Here is a 17605-nt window from a genome sequence, read left to right as displayed (position 1 = left end):
AAGTGGATTTACCTGCGACTCTCTTCGTCACGTCCCAGGTATATATATTTCTAAACATACCTTCACAACAATTTTTTTTTCTTAAAAAATTCAATCAAGTTAACTAGTTCGAGAGTGATTGACATATAGTATCTAGATAAAATGACCTTTTAAAATGTGTATGATATTACTTAGTTTAACTTTTGGCTATTATAAAAGAATTTGAAGAACATTCTATGAGAGAAATGGAAGAGATTTTCTTGATAGTTGCAAGAGCATTTGAAATGTTTTGTGAGCTTTTCACCATTTTTTTATGAAAGGTGAAATTTATTGTCTAAGAAATAAATAATGGGCCATTGAAGGTGTTAGAATGGAAGGGGTTGAGCACGGTGGAAGCAATGTGGAATTCAGAGAATGTTGGAACAGAGCAAGAGGTTCACCATACATTATGCGCCTTGCTTTATCAGCAGGCATTGGAGGTCTTCTATTTGGCTATGACACAGGTAATTCCTTCATCAAAAAAATTTTCAATTTGCCTCAATGTTATGCAAGGTCCTTTGGATGAGGGTGCTAGACCCAAAAAGAGTGGTGAAAAGACCAGTTGGGTGGTCTGATTTCATTCATCACTAATATATTCTATTTTATTTGTTCTGTTGGTGCTAAATATTTTAGAAGAAGTTAGTTAGAGTTTTTGTTGTTATTTGGCCTGTGTGCCACCTGTCCTAGAGGAATCTTTGGAGTAACTATTTTAATGTTGTACTGTGCTTGAAAAAAGGAAAAGAAAAATATATTTCATTCTCTTCTCAAACTTCTTAGGAGGCTCCTGACCTCGAATTCAGGTTTTTCTGTCTCAACATATAACATTTGGTGCTTTCATTACGTTCTCTCCCATGGCCGACAACACACGCCTTAAAACCCTTTCTGATAAGCTTGATGAAATGCTTTCACAGATGTCAATCGTTTCCACCCAAATGACTGATATGCACAATCGCCTTTCTCACTTGGAATCTACTCCAACCCCTCCACCATTCCATTCCATTGAACATATACCTTCCCAACGTCATTTCTTGAAACTGGATGTACCTCGTTTTGACGGTACTGATCCTGTTGGCTGGATTTTTAAAATCACCCAATTTTTTGACTATCATAATACACCTGACGAGGAACGTATCACTGTTGCATCCTTCTATCTTGATGGGGCGGCTTTGGCATGGTTTCAATGGATGTACCGTAACGGCCAAATTCTTTCCTGGACTCATTTGCTGCAAGCTCTCAAGGCCAGATTTGCTCCCACCGCATTTGAAGATCCAAGGGGTAAGCTCTTTAAACTTTCTCAGACATCCTCTGTTTCTGCTTACCTTAATGAGTTTGAGGCCACGACAAATCGCGTGACTGGGTTGTCACCGCCCTTCTTATTGAGTTGTTTCCTCTCCGGCCTCAAATCGGAAATCCGCCGTGAGGTGGTGGCTCAACAACCACAGACGTTGTCGCTAGCAGTGGGTTTGGCTCGGTTGCAGGAAGAAAAATTATGGGATCTTTCTAGGGTTCAACGTGTTAAACCACTCTCATCCTGGCCATCTTCATCCCCTACGCGCACTATTCCAACTCCTATACAGCAACCACCACCGAAACCTCTTCCTCCCATTTTGCCTTCTCCATCTCCAAAAACCCGTTATCGTCAGTTATCGGAAATAGAGATGGCGGAGCGCCGTGAAAAGGGGCTTTGCTTTAATTGTGATCAGAAATACTCACGCTCTCATCGGTGCCCAGCTCGATTCCTTCTTCTTATCGCTGAAGAGGATGAGTCCGCGAGCGGGTTGGCCTCAAATCCAACAAGTTTGACTCCTGAACCGCGAATGGATGAACAACCTATACAACCCATGGATTTATTAGACTTACCGGCTCAAATTAGTTTACATGCTTTGTCAGGCGCCGGGGCCCCAGAAACCCTCCGTCTCACGGGTCATATTGGCCAGAACCCGATCCGTGTGTTGGTAGATGGGGGTAGCACCCATAATTTCATTCAAAAGGAAGTGGCAACCCGTTTGGGCTTGGCCTAATCCCCCACCACATTTCTCAAAGTACTGGTTGGGAGTGGCGAAGAGTTGGCCTGTACTACAGTGTGTTCTACAGTAGAGTTGTTAATACAAGGGCATTCTTTTCACATAGACTTGTATGTGTTGGATATGGGGGGATCTGATGTAGTCCTTGGGGCCCAATGGTTAAAGCAATTAGGGCCCATATTAATGGATTATCAAGCACTCACTATGAAATTTGTTTTTAATCAATCTATAATAGAACTCAGAGGAGATTCTACGTCACAACCCACTTCCATTTCCTTGCATCAGCTTAGACGTGTTGTTCGTTCAGATCCAACGGCCCAACTTTTCTCTTTAGCCGTTCGTCCAGCTTCTACACACTGCTCTCTTCCTGCACATTCTGATCCCCGGGTACAACAATTACTCACTTCATTCTCCTCCTTATTTTCTGAGCCAACTTCTCTGCCCCCATCACGTGGAACTGATCATGCCATACCCTTTTTCCCTAATTCTCATCCTGTCAACGTACGGCCTTACAAGTATCCTCACTCTCAGAAATTGGAGATAGAAAAGCAGGTTTCCAAAATGCTTGCATCAGGATGGATACAACCAAGTTCAAGTCCGTTCTCTTCCCCTGTTCTACTCTTGAAAAAGAAGGACGACTCGTGGCGGATGTGCGTAGATTATCGCGCCTTGAATGCCATCACCGTCAAGGACCGATTCCCACTTCCTACTGTCGATGAGTTGTTGGATGAGCTGGGATCTGCACGCTGTTTTTCGAAATTGGATCTCACCTCCGGGTTCCATCAAATTCGACTCCAAACCGCTGATGTCCACAAAACGGCTTTCCGAACACACGACGGTCATTATGAGTATTGTGTAATGCCCTTCGGCTTGTGCAACGCTCCAGCAACATTCCAATCTACTATGAACGACATCTTCCGGCCCTTGTTACGCAAGACCGTTATTGTATTTTTTGACGATATCTTGGTCTTCAGCACTGATTTTGCCCAGCATTTGTCGCATCTTCATCAGGTATTTGAGATACTTGAACGCAATCAGTTCTATTTGCAACCCCAGAAGTGTTCCTTTTTCCAATCAGAGATCGCCTATTGTAGCTGAAGGGGGTGTATCTCCAGACCCTGCAAAAATCCAAGCTATGATTCAGTGGCCACCTCCCTCTTGCATTAAGGATTTGCGTGGATTCTTGGGATTAACAGGGTTTTATCGCAAATTCGTACGCGGTTATGCGGCAATTGCTCAACCCTTGACAGACCTTCTTAAGAAAGGGAATTTCACCTGGTCTTCCACAGCTCAACAAGCATTTGATGCATTGAAATCCGCTATGACTAGTACTACTGTTTTGTCATTGCCTGATTTCTCTAAAACATTCTATGTGCAAACTGATGCCTCTAGATTGGCGATGGGTGCAGTATTAACTCAAGACAATCATCCGATCGCCTATTTCAGTAAAGTGTTCTGCCCTCGTCTATCCAAGTCTTCTGCTTATGTTCGGGAGCTTCATGCCATTACGAGTGCAGTGAAACGGTGGCGTCAATACTTGCTGGGCCATTTCTTTATCATCCAGACGGATCAGAGGAGCTTGAAAGAGCTATTGACTCAGGTTATTCAGACCCCAGAACAACAACATTATCTTGTTAAATTACTCGGCTATGATTATGAAATTCAGTACAAACCAGGGAAGCTGAACATAGTGGCAGATGCCCTTTCACGATCTAACTGCCTTACTCCGGGTGAGATGCACATGCTCACTATCCCTCAATTTGTGTTTTTGAGTGACTTAAAAGAATCACAGTTAATTGACCCAGATTTCATCCTCATGAGGGATAAATATCTCTCTGATCCTTCTTCGTATCCTCAATTCAATTGGAATGGTGGATTGCTTCTTTACCGTGGCAAAATTTGGCTCAACGACAAGTCCAAATTCATTTCCTTGTTGTTAAGAGAGTTCCATGAAACACCTATTGGAGGCCATGCTGGGGTCAGCAAAACTCTGAAACGGCTGAGTGCAAATTTTTATTGGGAGTCTATGGCTAAGGACGTTAAAGCATTTGTAGTTCAGTGCAATGTTTGTCAGCAAACTAAGTATAGTACTAAGCGTCCCAGAGGTCTTCTACATCCGTTACCCCTCCCGACGGGTGTTTGGGAAGACATTTCTCTAGATTTTGTAACTGGCCTTCCTCCTTTTAATGGCTACACTGTGTTATTAGTGGTAGTGGATCGCTTCTCTAAAGCTGTCCATTTGGGAACTCTACATTCAGGCTTCACAGCTTATAAAGTAGCAGAGTTGTTTGTCAATTTGGTTTGCAAACACCACGGGTTGCCAAAGAGTATCGTTTCGGATAGAGATCCGATTTTCATTAGCCGTTTTGGTCTGATTTGTTCAAGTTCAGTGGCACCCTTCTCCGAATGAGCTCCTCTTACCATCCTCAAACGGATGGACAAACAGAAGTCATGAATCGTACCATCGAGCAATACCTTAGAGCTTTCGTCCACAACAAACCTAATCATTGGTTCAAATACCTTCCTTGGGCAGAATACCATTACAATACTTCAATCCATTATGGGTCTGGATTGACTCCATTTGAAGTAGTTTATGGCAAGCCACCTCCCTCTATTCTAGAGTACATTGAAGGCACTTCTTCTAATGCAGGTTGTGATTCGGTGCTTACATCCCGTGAGGAGATTTTTTCACTTCTCAAAGCCAACTTGCTGAAGGCACAAATCAGAATGAAGAAGCTTGCAGATTCGAAGCGTAGGGATTTGAAATTTGAGGTTGGGACATGGGTGTATTTGAAACTCCAGCCATACAGACAAGTTTCAGTTTCTGGACACAGATATCATAAATTAGCCAAGCGCTTCTATGGCCCTTATAAAGTGCTTGAATGTATTGGACCAGTCGCATATAAGATTGATCTTCCGCCACAGTCCAAAATACACAACGTATTTCACTGTTCTATGCTGAAACGACATGAAGGACCCGCTCCTCCAAATACTGATCATCTTCCTCCTGAGTCTGTGGAGAACAGCCCTCTTGTCACTCCATTGGCTGTTTTGGATTTTAAAACAGCTCCTGTGGATGGTGTTCCCACTCGTTTTGCCTTGGTTCAATGGAACGGGTTGTCCCCGGATGACACGTCGTGGGAAAAATGGCAGGAACTCAAATCATTGTATGACCTTGAGGACAAGGTCCTTGCCGAAGGGGATGGTATTGTTATGTAAGGTCCTTTGGATGAGGGTGCTAGACCCAAAAGAGTGGTGAAAAGACCAGCTGGGTGGTCTGATTTCATTCATCACTAATATATTTTATTTTATTTGTTCTGTTGGTGCTAAATGTTCTAGAAGAAGCTAGTTAGAGTTTTTGTTGTTATTTGGCCTGTGTGCCACCTGTTCTAGAGGAATCTTTGGAGTAACTATTTTAATGTTGTACTGTGCTTGAAAAAAGGAAAAGAAAAATATATTTCATTCTCTTCTCATAAACTTCTTAGGAGGCTCCTGACCTCGAATTCAGGTTTTTCTGTCTCAACATATACACTCAACAAGTTCCTCTCTTTCTTCTATAACATCATATCTTCAAGATTATTTTACTGAATCCTCACACGTGTAGGTGTCATCTCTGGAGCTCTGTTATACATCCGAGACTACTTTGAAGAAGTTGACAAGAAAACATGGCTACAGGTGAATTCTGCGAAGAAGGGATGTGCTGTCACCCTCCATTTCTAGATGATTGACTTAATGTTCTATTTTATTGCTGTTGCAGGAAACGATTGTAAGCATGGCTGTCGCAGGAGCCATCATTGGTGCTGCATTTGGAGGATGGATAAATGACAAATTTGGGAGAAAAAAGTCGATTATAGTATCTGATGTTTTGTTCTTTCTCGGTGCAATAGTTATGGCTTTTGCACCGTTTCCGTTGATCCTCATTATTGGGAGAATCTTAGTTGGTTTGGGAGTTGGTATGGCATCCATGACTGCACCTCTGTACATCTCAGAAGCTTCTCCTCATAACATCAGAGGAGCTCTAGTCTGTGTCAATGGTCTGCTTCTCACAGGAGGACAATTTCTGTCTTACCTTATCAATTTGGCATTCACCAAGGTAAACATATAGGAACTGAACTGAAGTGTAAAACTTTTGGATAACGTTGTCAGATCAGAGGGTTGTTTTCTTTTTTTTCTTAATGGTCAATTTGATGCGTTTCAGGTACCTGGAACCTGGCGATGGATGCTTGGGGTGGCAGGAATTCCTGCTGTGCTTCAGTTTGTATTGATGTTGTCTCTCCCTGAGTCACCCAGATGGCTCTACCGTCAGGTATTGCAAATCTTCCTGCCAATCCAATCCAGATTGAAATTTTTGTGCATTAATTGTTTGTGAAATTGCTTACATGTGTTTATTGTTCAATAGCATAAACTCAGTGATTGGCATCCATTTGGTATTTCAGGGGAAGGAAGAGGAGGCAAGGAACATCCTGTTGAGAATCTATCGGCAAGACGAAATTGAAGAAGAGATGAGATCAATGCAAGAGTCTGTTCAAGCTGAGAAGGAGGAACACTCGAATGGCCAAAAGAATTTGGCAAAAAGATTGAAGGATGCTTTTAGCAATGATGTAGTTCGAAGAGGTCTATATGCTGGCATCACTGTTCAAGTTGCTCAGCAGTTTGTGGGCATTAACACACTCATGTATTACAGTCCAACCATTGTTCAGTTCGCTGGAATTGCATCTAACTCAACAGCTCTTGCACTTTCTCTCATTACATCAGGTCTCAATGCTGTTGGTACTGTCATGAGTATGGCATTCATCGATAGATATGGAAGGAGAAGACTTATGCTCATTTCCCTGGTTGGAATCATTGTTTGCCTCGTCGTTTCAAGTGCTGTCTTTTTCCAGGCAGCTAAACATGCCCCTGCAGTTAGTGACCAAGACACCCTCAGTTTTGGAACCAACTCTACATGCCAGCCTTATATAAATGCTCCTAAATTCCCTTCCTGGAACTGCATGCAATGTTTGCATGAAGACTGTGCCTTCTGTGCCAACAGCGACAACGAAGTAGGTTCTTCCAACTTCCTCGTATCACATGCTAACACTGTTAGGCCACTCCCATAACTAATTACCTCACAACAAGACCCTCAACTTGCATGTTCTTGTAAATCAGAAACTATTACATAATTCAGGACAATTATGATCTAACAAATCAGAATAGCTAATAATTTCTTCCCAAATGTGTATAAATTAAGCTGAACATCATGCAACCTTGTTTAACCAAAGCTGTGTCTGTCTGTCTGTATTTGTTGTACAGTATCATCCAGGTGCATGCCTGTCTGCAGAAAAGAGTGTAAGAGGAGAGTGCCGTGCAGAGAAACGAGTATGGTTTTCTAAGGGTTGTCCAAGCAAAATTGGAATCTTAGCTGTAGCAGTGCTGGGATTGTATATTCTAGCATACTCTCCAGGAATGGGAACAGTGCCTTGGGTTCTGAATTCAGAGATATACCCTTTGAGATACAGAGGTTTAGGTGGAGGTATAGCTGCAGTTTCCAACTGGTGTGCTAATCTTATTGTGAGTGAGTCATTCTTAAGCATGGCTGAGACTCTTGGTGCAGCCGGCACATTCCTACTTTTTGCTGGGTTCTCCGTCATTGCATTGATAGCAATCTATGCATTAGTGCCTGAAACCAAAGGCCTTCAGTTTGAGGAAGTGGAGAAGTTGCTTCAAGAAGGCTTCAAACCCTTCCCGTTTAACAAGAAAAAGAAGGACATCAAAGAAAAAGTTGAAGATGAGTAGTTGCCATGTAAGAGTAGCTTTAATGATATGGAGGACATCACAATAAAAGGTGCTTCTCTTCTTGCCTCCTCAAATAATTAATGAAATGGCATTTAATTCATCTTGGAAATCTCTACAAGAGTGGGTAGCTTCACTTCACATGCCTCAGATTGCTGACCCAAATTTTCTTTGGGAGCCCCACAACCCAGGTCCCTGTAAAACTTTGTGAACGTAGTTCAATTAGGACTATTTTTGTTAGCCGCTTAGTTCTAACATTCATTGTTTCATTACATTCAGAATTAGGAAACTCACAAACAAATCATGTTTGAAAAACTAAACAGTGTTCTAAAGATTTTTTCTTTCGGTGAGTACATATTATCTCTTGTAATCTACTATGTTCTTAATTAAAATAATAATAAAATATTTATTATTTACATTAATCACAATATTAACTTATACTAATCATAAAATCTTATATTTCTTAAAATTTAGAAACAAATAAAAAATGTAAGAAAAAAATTAACACCAGCCTTATTAATGAAAAAAATTAAATAGTTAAAATTTAATTGAAAAAGATAAAAAAAAAATTCTTAATAGACAAAAAATTTAATAAAAACACAATTAAAAATATTAATTTATGATAAACTTCAAGCTTAATTGAACTTTAAACATTTTATTTATTCTTAATATAAAAGACGTATTTTATGTTTTCATATTTTATTTACGCTTAATATAAGATTTAAATTCTAAATATGAAAAACTAAATTAACTCAAATTTTTAAAAAAGAACTAATTTCAATTTTTAAAAAGAATATAAACATATTTAACCCTTGATATAAAATACGTATTTTATGTTTTTATATTTTCAAGAAAATAAATTTAAAAAGTGATTTATAATTTATTGTAAATGAAATGAATATTAAAAGATAATACATGAGAATGATTTAAATTGATATGTAAAGATTAAAAATAACATTTTAAAAACAATAGTAATTTAAAAATAGTGGAACTTAATTATTTTAATATTTTAATATAAATAGTTTTGTTGCAAATTAATTTTATTATTTTAAAACATATCATTTATATAGAAACTATTTTTTTAGAATTTTCTATCTTTTTTTAAAATTTCTTCCTAGTTTGATTGAATATCTGAGATGATAAGATTAAACTTTACAACAAACACTTTCTTTAATTTGGACTTGGACTGATTAATTTTTCCATTCTTATAAATCATCACATCAATGCACGATTTCAGTTTGACTTAGTTTTTAGTAAAAATCACTACATCCAATGACGACTTTATAAATACTTTTAAGTTATCACATCTAATAACGTCTTTAATTCAACTTAATTTCTTTTACAGACATCCATTGATAACTTTAACTGAAATTATTTTCAAAGAAGTTATTACATTCAATAACAATGTTAATTGAAATTATTTTCAAAAAAATTGTCATACCTAATTACGTAACTTATTTCTAAAGAAGTTGTCGATATTTATAACGACTTAGCTTTAGAAAGAATAGACTAACGTGTGACAACTTCACCTTAATAATTTTTTTTATTAAGTACATGATTAAGTAAAAATAATTTAACTTGGATTTGAGCCCTACAACTTCATATTGACGAAGATGTCATCTATCATTTTCACCACTTGATTTTCAAATGTCACAATTTATCGGAAATAAAATCGTACATACGAGGCACGCTTTAGGTAAAAAAGACACCCAAAAGCGAGATATAAAAGCAAATTAACCCATTTAGTAAAAAAACGAATAGCCTAGCATGGAAGAACTAAGAAGCGAACAGTAACCCATGCTTTTGCGTAAGAGAAAACACTGGCCCTCACCAAAACAACCTTACCTTCGGATGCAAGCATCAACCTAATGCGTACAAATCCTACGGTTATGAGTGAACTAAAGACCGGAACACCGACAGCGGATTAATTCGAAACTGTTACCTGCTGTGACAGCTAATTGATGATTATTAATTTATTATAGGCGAGAAGAATGAAGATGATTTGAAAAGGAAGAAAAAAATAAGATGGTATTTGAGGAAAAATGGTACCACAGGTATGAGTAGTCGCAGTCTGTGGGGTTGGCCTGCATGCTGAAGGTGGGACACTGATTTGCCACCCAGATGCTACTTCATACCACACCGCACATGAAAGCATGAAACTGGAGGACTTTACAACAAGGAGAAGCAGCTTCACGGGCCTACAACATCACATTACACACCGATCATCATCCACCAAATGAACTTTATCTCATCTTAAATTCACATTATTTCACAACCACCAAACGTTTCTCTCTACATGGCTATAACGCACCAAGACATTAGCGACAATCTAAACACCCACTAAGCAACTTCGAAAACAAAAAGATAAACGTAATGCCTTTCTTAATTTAATTTATCAAGACTAGTAGTGCCTTTACTCGAACGGATATATCTTATTCGTAACGTCATAAAGAAAAGGTGCAGTATGTACTTTTCTGGGTTTTGCCAGTCAGCATGCAAGACAAAAAATCCACGCAATAACATGTCAATCTTATGAAGAGAAGATAAAGTGTGTACTTTTTTCATATTTGCAGGTAAGCAAGCATGAAATCAAGAAGTTCAAGCTACCAGAAAGTCATTCGGTTAAAAGTATATCCCTGTTGGCCGGTGAAAGTGACTCACAAAGGGTATTCAGTTGAAACCGATGAAGGTGATTAATGGCCTATGACTTGTACAATACATTTAAATGCGCCAGACTAACCAAATTTAAAGTTAAAACTCCATGTTCACCAAGATAAAATATGTACAAACTAACAAACACATTCCAAGTGGCAGCGTAACACCACCTCTGTATTTTCACTACAAGACAGGCCAAAACACAAAAAACTGAGCTAGCCTTTTCTACAAAAACTGAATTTTTCAAAACAAAAAGAAATCGGAAAAAAAGGCTAATCAACAGAAACTAAGACAACCTCTGGAAACTGGAAACATTACAGATTGGACACGGGGAAGCAAAATCACCAAAGCCTGGATTAAATCATCAAAGGGTGAGCTTACTGCTGTGCTGGCAAGTTTCTAACTTAGATCCACACTGTACAAAGTTACAAACCAAAAAATATATATATATGTACAACAACCACTTACATTATATAATTACCTTCCTATATATAAACTACTCTCTAGGGACTTGAACAGGATGCTTCATGTCTTGATTCTCTTAAATATCCAAGGAGTGTCTCAGCCTGAAAAACCACCAAGAAACTTTAATAAACAAAGTAATCAAACGAGAAAAATTACAGTCCCTGAGGGGGCAAACAACAGAGGAAGAAGGCAAGTTTCTTTAATAAAAATTGTTTTGTCTTTAACCCAACACTATGTATATCTAATGCTGGTGAAGTCTGCAAAATGCAAAATCCACACTATAAGCACCTAAAACCTTAAGCCCACACACAAAGGCGCCTATAAATAGAAAAAAAAATTTGCCTAGTAAGGCTAACAGTCCGTTTACTTTGTTTATGGATGAAAGGGTTGCATATGGACCTTGTATGTTACATGCGGTTGACCTGTTCATCAGGGAGAACTGGAAGGATACATTGCAACATTTTCTGTGGAAAGCACATATTTTACATCACTTCCCTCCCTTATAGGGAATATAGAATAGCCGCCAATTCACATACCCCTTATGTAAATGTTTCAAATAAATCTATGCTTAGATAGAGGGTAATAAAATCATTTAACACACCACTTTAGTGGTTGATCAAACCAAACAGAAGAGGAGGCACACTTCTATCTAGAATTGCACGATACCAAACAAAGGAAATGATGACTGCACACCCCTACTCCGTCCCTCTACAATTTTCACCCCTTCCCTTTCCTTTTTTGACGCCAACAGCATGAATCAAGAGTTCATACATGATTAATTCTACTCTTCTATTGAAATAGTACCCTTTACGATCATCACATTGTGTAAAACCAACTCATCTACTAGACCTTTATTAATATGGGTTCTGAAACCAATAACTAATCATACTATAAAAAAAATTGGAGAATTTTAGGGATGTTCAGGTATGTATATGCTTTCACAAGCAAATCTATTCTTATCTTTATTCAGTTAAAACATCACAACAATTAAACATAACTGAGAAACAACAATACACGGTGGGAGAGAAGGATATAGGAAGCAACAAACAAACATACCTTGTGCTTAGCTCGAACAGAGCCGTTCTGAGAAAGAGCAACGAGAGGAGGAATCCCGCCCTCTCTCACAAGCAAGCCTCTGTTATTAACGCTGTGAGCACAGAGCTGAACAAGAGTCAGAACAGCGAACTCCTTCCCCTTCACCGACCCATCTTCGATCGCCTCCACAAGCGCAGCAATACCACCTTCTTCCACGATCGCCTCTTTTCCCTCCTCAATCCCCGCCAAGCTGTTTAGCACCACCATCGCCTTGTCCGCCATCCCGCTCCCTTCCTCCGCCACCAGCTCCACCAGCGGCTTCACTGCCCCCGCGCTCACCGCCCTCTCTTTGTTCTGCCGCACCGAGCACAGCTTATACAGCGTCGTCAGTGCGTCCTTCTTCCCTCTGTGGGAGCCATTCAGTAGCAGCGAAACCAGCGGCGGTATTGCCCCGCAAGCACCGATCGAGATCTTGTTCTCCTCCACCAAGGCAAGACTCATCAGCGCGCAAGCCGCGTTCTGCTTCGAAGTTTCCGTCCCTGTTTTAAGCACGTAAATCAGCGACTTCACCGCACCGGCATTCGTTATCAGCGCCTTGTTCTCCTCCAGAAGAGACAGATTCAGCAACGCCGTGACCGCGTGCTCCTGCGTCCACGGATCGCTGCACCGGAGCAACGGAACAAGAGCAGGCACCGCACCGGACTCGCCAATCAGAGCGCGGTTGTCCGCTCTGTTCTTCGCCAACAGCCTCAGCTTCGCCGCCGCCGATCGCTTCACCGCCACCGACGGAGAATGCAGTCCGTCGACGCAGATCTTCACCGTGGGCTGAAGATCCTCCGGCGAGATACTCTCGATTATCTCCGTGGAGAAACTCTCCCGTTGGAGAAACCCTAGGCAAGGCTCCGGCTCAGGTTCGGGCTCGCGATCCCCGTCAACTGCAGGTTCGTAGGAGGAGACGGTGGCGAGCCTCTGGAGCTCTCCAGAGATATCGCTGCTGCAGGCAGAGAAATCGCTCAAAGCTTGAGAGAGCTCGAGAAGTTGCTCCTCCGTAACGGAAGATTTAACTGACTTTGAGTTTCGCGAGGCGAGTTCCATGAGCGAATCGGTTAGGCTATCGGAGACGCACGTGGCGTGGTCGCGTCGGAATAATTTGGAGCGCACGGTTCGCATGGACTTGCCGATGCTTCTGTGAGCTTTGTCGGAAACGGAGGAATGATTATGAGTAGCTTGATCGGAAGTGGAATGCGAATCATTCTCCGCAGAAACCATTGTCGGTGGCAGAATGATAATTGATTGTGCTCTTCTTCTCAATACTACAACTGATTTTCCTTCATTTCCTCACTGGGAAAGTGTGGCAAATTGCATTAATGATATCACCCAAACCAATTATTTATTTCAAAATTAATTAATCAAGAAATTAAAAGCCTGGTTTTCGCTGTGGGTTCGTTCTATCCTATCCTACAATCATCACAACGCCGTTCAGATTTGTGTTGCCACCCGAAGAACCACGTGCTGCTGTTTCCACATATCGCTTTCCGCACGCTCATTATTCATCTATTATCGATAAATGCTGACCAAATAAAATACTCCTATTTTCACCCTATTTTTTAATAATATTTACGTAAACTAATAAAAAATTATATTTCAAACTTCCTAACCAAACGTCTAAAAACATCGGTCAGTTTTCAGTAACCTTTGTCAAAGTAGCGTTTATTGGTCTCACGGGTCGAAAATGACCCTTCCACACTCTAGTTTATAGTAACATTATTTGTCAGGCTAATTGTCTTAAAATAAAAAATAAAAAAATTATCTTCTAAATTTATATTAATTTAAATGGAAACTCGATCATGGATCAAATTCATGTTAATTTTTAATGTGTTATATGAAGTGTAAAAAAAGTCACTTTATGAAGAGACGATGATCGATCAAGGTATCCGATCGATTGTATTAAATATGAGTAATTTTTAAGTATATTAATACCTATCGTATTAAACATGAGTAATTTTTAAGTATATTAATAGGTAGTAATGGTTAAATAGTAAATTGTCGAATATAAATATATGATATTAATGATTTAATTATTATATTATAAATATACAATATTAATAAATTGATTTTCATATCAAATATAGTATATTATTTTAATAAATGAATCCAATTATTATAAGCCCTAAAAATAAATTTTTAATATCTATGATAGGAATAATTTTACTCCAACATATCATATTGAGATTTTATTGAAAAACATATTTGATTTGAATGTTAAAAATGATTAACAACTAATTGGTGTGAATTGCAGTCTTAAAAAAATTAAACAATCAGTGCAGATAAAAAAAGGAAGATCGACCCTGAACCCTTTCAACACAAACAATTAACAAATAATTTATTTCAGAATGTCATTTTTAAATGATTTTATTATTATAATATTTATGTCAAAATTTTGTCATAACTATTTAAAAAACATATAATATCCTAAACGAAAATACCAAAACAACACGAACCTGCTGCCAGTGTCTGATAACCTTAGTCCTAACGGTAATCTTCAGTAATAAAAGCCTATGGACACAAATATAAAATAATAACAATTTTTTTTCTGTCAGAATAACACGCATGCATCACAGCTGTATAGTGAATGTTGTCAAAATCGCAATATTTTAATTTATTGTTCAAAAATGATAGTTCGAGAACTTAAAAGAAATAAACAACTACTTTATAATTCACTTTAATAATATATTAATATTTGAAATCAATATATAGAAGATATTATAATTAAAGTATTAATATATTAGTGTATATTCTTTATTTGAATGGTTTTAACTAATAACTCCTTTATTGTTTTACCCTATATTTTAGTTTCATTAAAAGATATCCATACATAGTTCATTTAATTAAAAGACGTATTAGAAAGAATGTAGGTTTGCATTAAGCATTAATTGATTAGTGGTGAGTGGCGTTAGTTTTAAAATGTGCTGAACAAAAGAATGCAGAAATATTAAATTGGATATGATGTTTCAGCTGGGTGCACTAATAGCTAACAGATTTTGTTTGGTCGGGTTAGGTGGGGTTTCGTATTTTTTATTATTATTAGTAGTAATATGTTGTATCAGAGTGGTGGGTAGTTTTCTAGACAAAATTAATAATCATTGATCTTGATTTTTAATTTATATTACTTTTTATATTAATCTTTATGTTTAAAAGTCCAAGTAGTGTGTTCTTTTTTTTATGTTTTACTTTGTGTTAATTATTCATTGGTGTAAAACTGTTATAAAATGAAAAATATAAGAATTAAAACATAAAAAAAGATAGACTTTTGGAAAAAAAAATTGGCACTACATGGAGAATTAATATATTCTAACATCACATAGAGTCTAGATTTAGTGGGTAAGAGAGATCTTATAGGAATCTTATATAAAGTCAATAACATCATGAGTTGTACACAACCTTAACAGCAGTCATATATATATGGGTCTTCCCTTTTTCTTCTTTTTGTCTTTTAAGATTTATTTATTATACATAAAGACTAAAGAAATGGAAGTCTAATTATATTTCGATTTGAGCACGAAAGAATGTCAATTGATGAAAATAAAATTATGATTAGATGAGAAGCAAATTGACTGTGCAAGATCGTCTTTTCGATAAAGGGATAAGTTCGTTGTTGATCGGGATGTAAATATATATATATATATATATATATATATATATATATATATATATATATATATATATATATATATATATATATATATATATATATATATATATATATATATATATATTAATGACGTTTTCTTTAATTTGAGAGAAAAAATAAATAAATTATTATAACTTTTAAAAGTAAGTTCTAACTAAAAAAAATAGTAAAATTTTAATTTAAAAGTAATGAAACATAATAAGCTATTAAATATAATAATAGTATATCTATCCCACTCTTTTTAGATGACAAAAGTAACAAAAAGAAAGCCCAAGGCCAAGGCCCTCTTGGATATACGGGTTTTCTTCTTGCGGCCCATGATTGCTAATTGCACCTTCATGTTAACGGAAAAAAATAAAAAAAAAATATCCTCCATCAGTTACACCATATTTATTTAAATCACGTAATTATATGTAATTTATTTCTAATTATTAATATATTGTGAATAACTTTTCAATTTATTTTAATGTTACTCCCAATTTTTTTTAACTCTAATTAAAAAACAGTAGCCATAGTATTATAAAGAACTAAAAAAAGACTCTCGGTCCAGTACTATCGTACTATCTCAAACAGTAAAACTTGTACTATCTCACACATGCCAAGTACCAAGTTTTTATAAGTTAATATTTACAACTTTTTTGTTTGGCCGAGTTACTTATGTGCAATTTATTAAAATAAGCAAACACGTCATTCTTAAAAGGAAATTAATCTTCAAAAGTCTATTAAGGATATTTTAAATGTACAAAAGTAAAACACATCTCAGAAAATTATTGTCCATGATTATTATCATTTATACAATATATTTAACCTAAAATATAAATCGAACATGAAATTATGTTTAAAGAGAACCTACATATATTAATACCATATATAGACGGTGGAGAAAAACAACATTTTTTTGCAATGATAAATAATGGAAGAGAGCAACAAAGGCAATAATAATGAAGTTGATGTGAATAAAAAGAATCACTATAACAATATTTCAGTTTCTTTATCAAATTAGAGTGAAGTACGATGAAAACATGAAAATGAACTACAAATACAAAAATATTAAGTGTTTCAAATCTAGGGTTAAACAACTTTCACAAGCATGTTTTCACACTTTTATTCCTAAACCGTTCAGGTGGTTGTATCTGTCATTTGTCCACTTCTCCTTTATCCTTGCTTCAAACCGATCAAAAATACTTATCAAAGGTATCCGATGTTTAAGTCAATAATTAATTCATACGGATCAAAGCAGAGTATTAAATTCATAATAAATATGATTACTTTCTCTTACGTTTGTTCTCTATTTATAGTTTTTTTTATATGGACCTAAGATTAGTGAAATTTTAATTATGGTCCAAGCTTAGTCCATTACACTAATTGACACTTATTTTTAACCTTAATTCTTAGTGTTTTTTAATAAGTATTCACTGTCGAGATCACTCGTCCAATCATAACCGATTAACCTTTGAATTGGATATTTTAACTAAGCCATCTGTTATTTTTTATCTTTGAGACCGTCTGATCATATTAAGATTATACAAAAAAAAAAAGATGATATTCTTACTCGTTTGAAATGCTCATAACAACTACATTTAAAAACAATAATAAAGCCACTTTTAGTTATATGAAGATATGTTGACCAATTGTTACATATTTGGTGTTATTTTATTTAATTAGTGTCATGACGTTGTGTAAAAACAAAAAACTAATTGTATAGTTGGGATAGAAATGAAAATAATATAAATTAATGATTAATGTATGCTTTATTTTATAGAGTTGTTGATAAAATTTGTTAAAATATATTTAAAATGTGTGAAAACCGTACACCACAAATGACTTCCTCATTATCTGATTTCACGTGTGAGATATTCATTCATATATAATATACATACAGTGAGGAATATTAGAAAAACGACAGCGTCAAGACGAGTGGCAAAAACGTGTACCCAAAAACGAC

At 36.8% G+C, this 17605-nt stretch overlaps 2 protein-coding genes across 9 annotated transcripts; one reads left to right on the top strand and one right to left on the bottom strand.

Moving 5' to 3' along the window:
* Positions 1–349: 349 nt before the first annotated feature.
* LOC108344270 (inositol transporter 4) lies at positions 350–7958 on the top strand. Its single transcript, XM_052881024.1, has 7 exons — positions 350–482; positions 5647–5717; positions 5800–6135; positions 6241–6348; positions 6479–7084; positions 7335–7697; positions 7818–7958. The coding sequence occupies exons 1-7, from the start codon at positions 350–352 to the stop codon at positions 7896–7898; spliced, it is 1698 nt and encodes a 565-aa protein (XP_052736984.1). The 3' UTR covers positions 7899–7958.
* Positions 5475–13485, bottom strand: LOC108344234 (U-box domain-containing protein 4). 8 transcript variants are annotated; one of them, XR_008246479.1, is made up of 4 exons: positions 11991–13485; positions 10951–11035; positions 9864–10012; positions 5475–8017 (listed from the first exon to the last, which is right to left on the bottom strand). XR_008246479.1 is itself a non-coding variant. In XM_017582716.2 (3 exons), exons 1-2 carry the CDS (start codon positions 13236–13238, stop codon positions 10973–10975), a joined length of 1311 nt encoding a protein of 436 aa, XP_017438205.1. In that variant the 5' UTR covers positions 13239–13485; the 3' UTR covers positions 9739–10012; positions 10938–10972. The 8 variants fall into 8 exon arrangements, 4 of the variants coding, with proteins under 4 accessions (XP_017438205.1, XP_017438211.1, XP_052727646.1 ...); XR_001833565.2 differs by lacking the exon at positions 5475–8017 and adding an exon at positions 10766–10820 and having other exon boundaries at positions 9739–10012; positions 10938–11035; XR_001833566.2 differs by lacking the exon at positions 5475–8017 and adding an exon at positions 10766–10820 and having other exon boundaries at positions 9739–10012.
* Positions 13486–17605: the final 4120 nt, after the last annotated feature.

Source organism: Vigna angularis, chromosome 1 (assembly GCF_016808095.1).
Source record: "Vigna angularis cultivar LongXiaoDou No.4 chromosome 1, ASM1680809v1, whole genome shotgun sequence".
Classification (NCBI taxonomy): Eukaryota; Viridiplantae; Streptophyta; class Magnoliopsida; order Fabales; family Fabaceae; genus Vigna; species Vigna angularis.
This window is presented reverse-complemented; position numbering and strand designations above follow the sequence as displayed.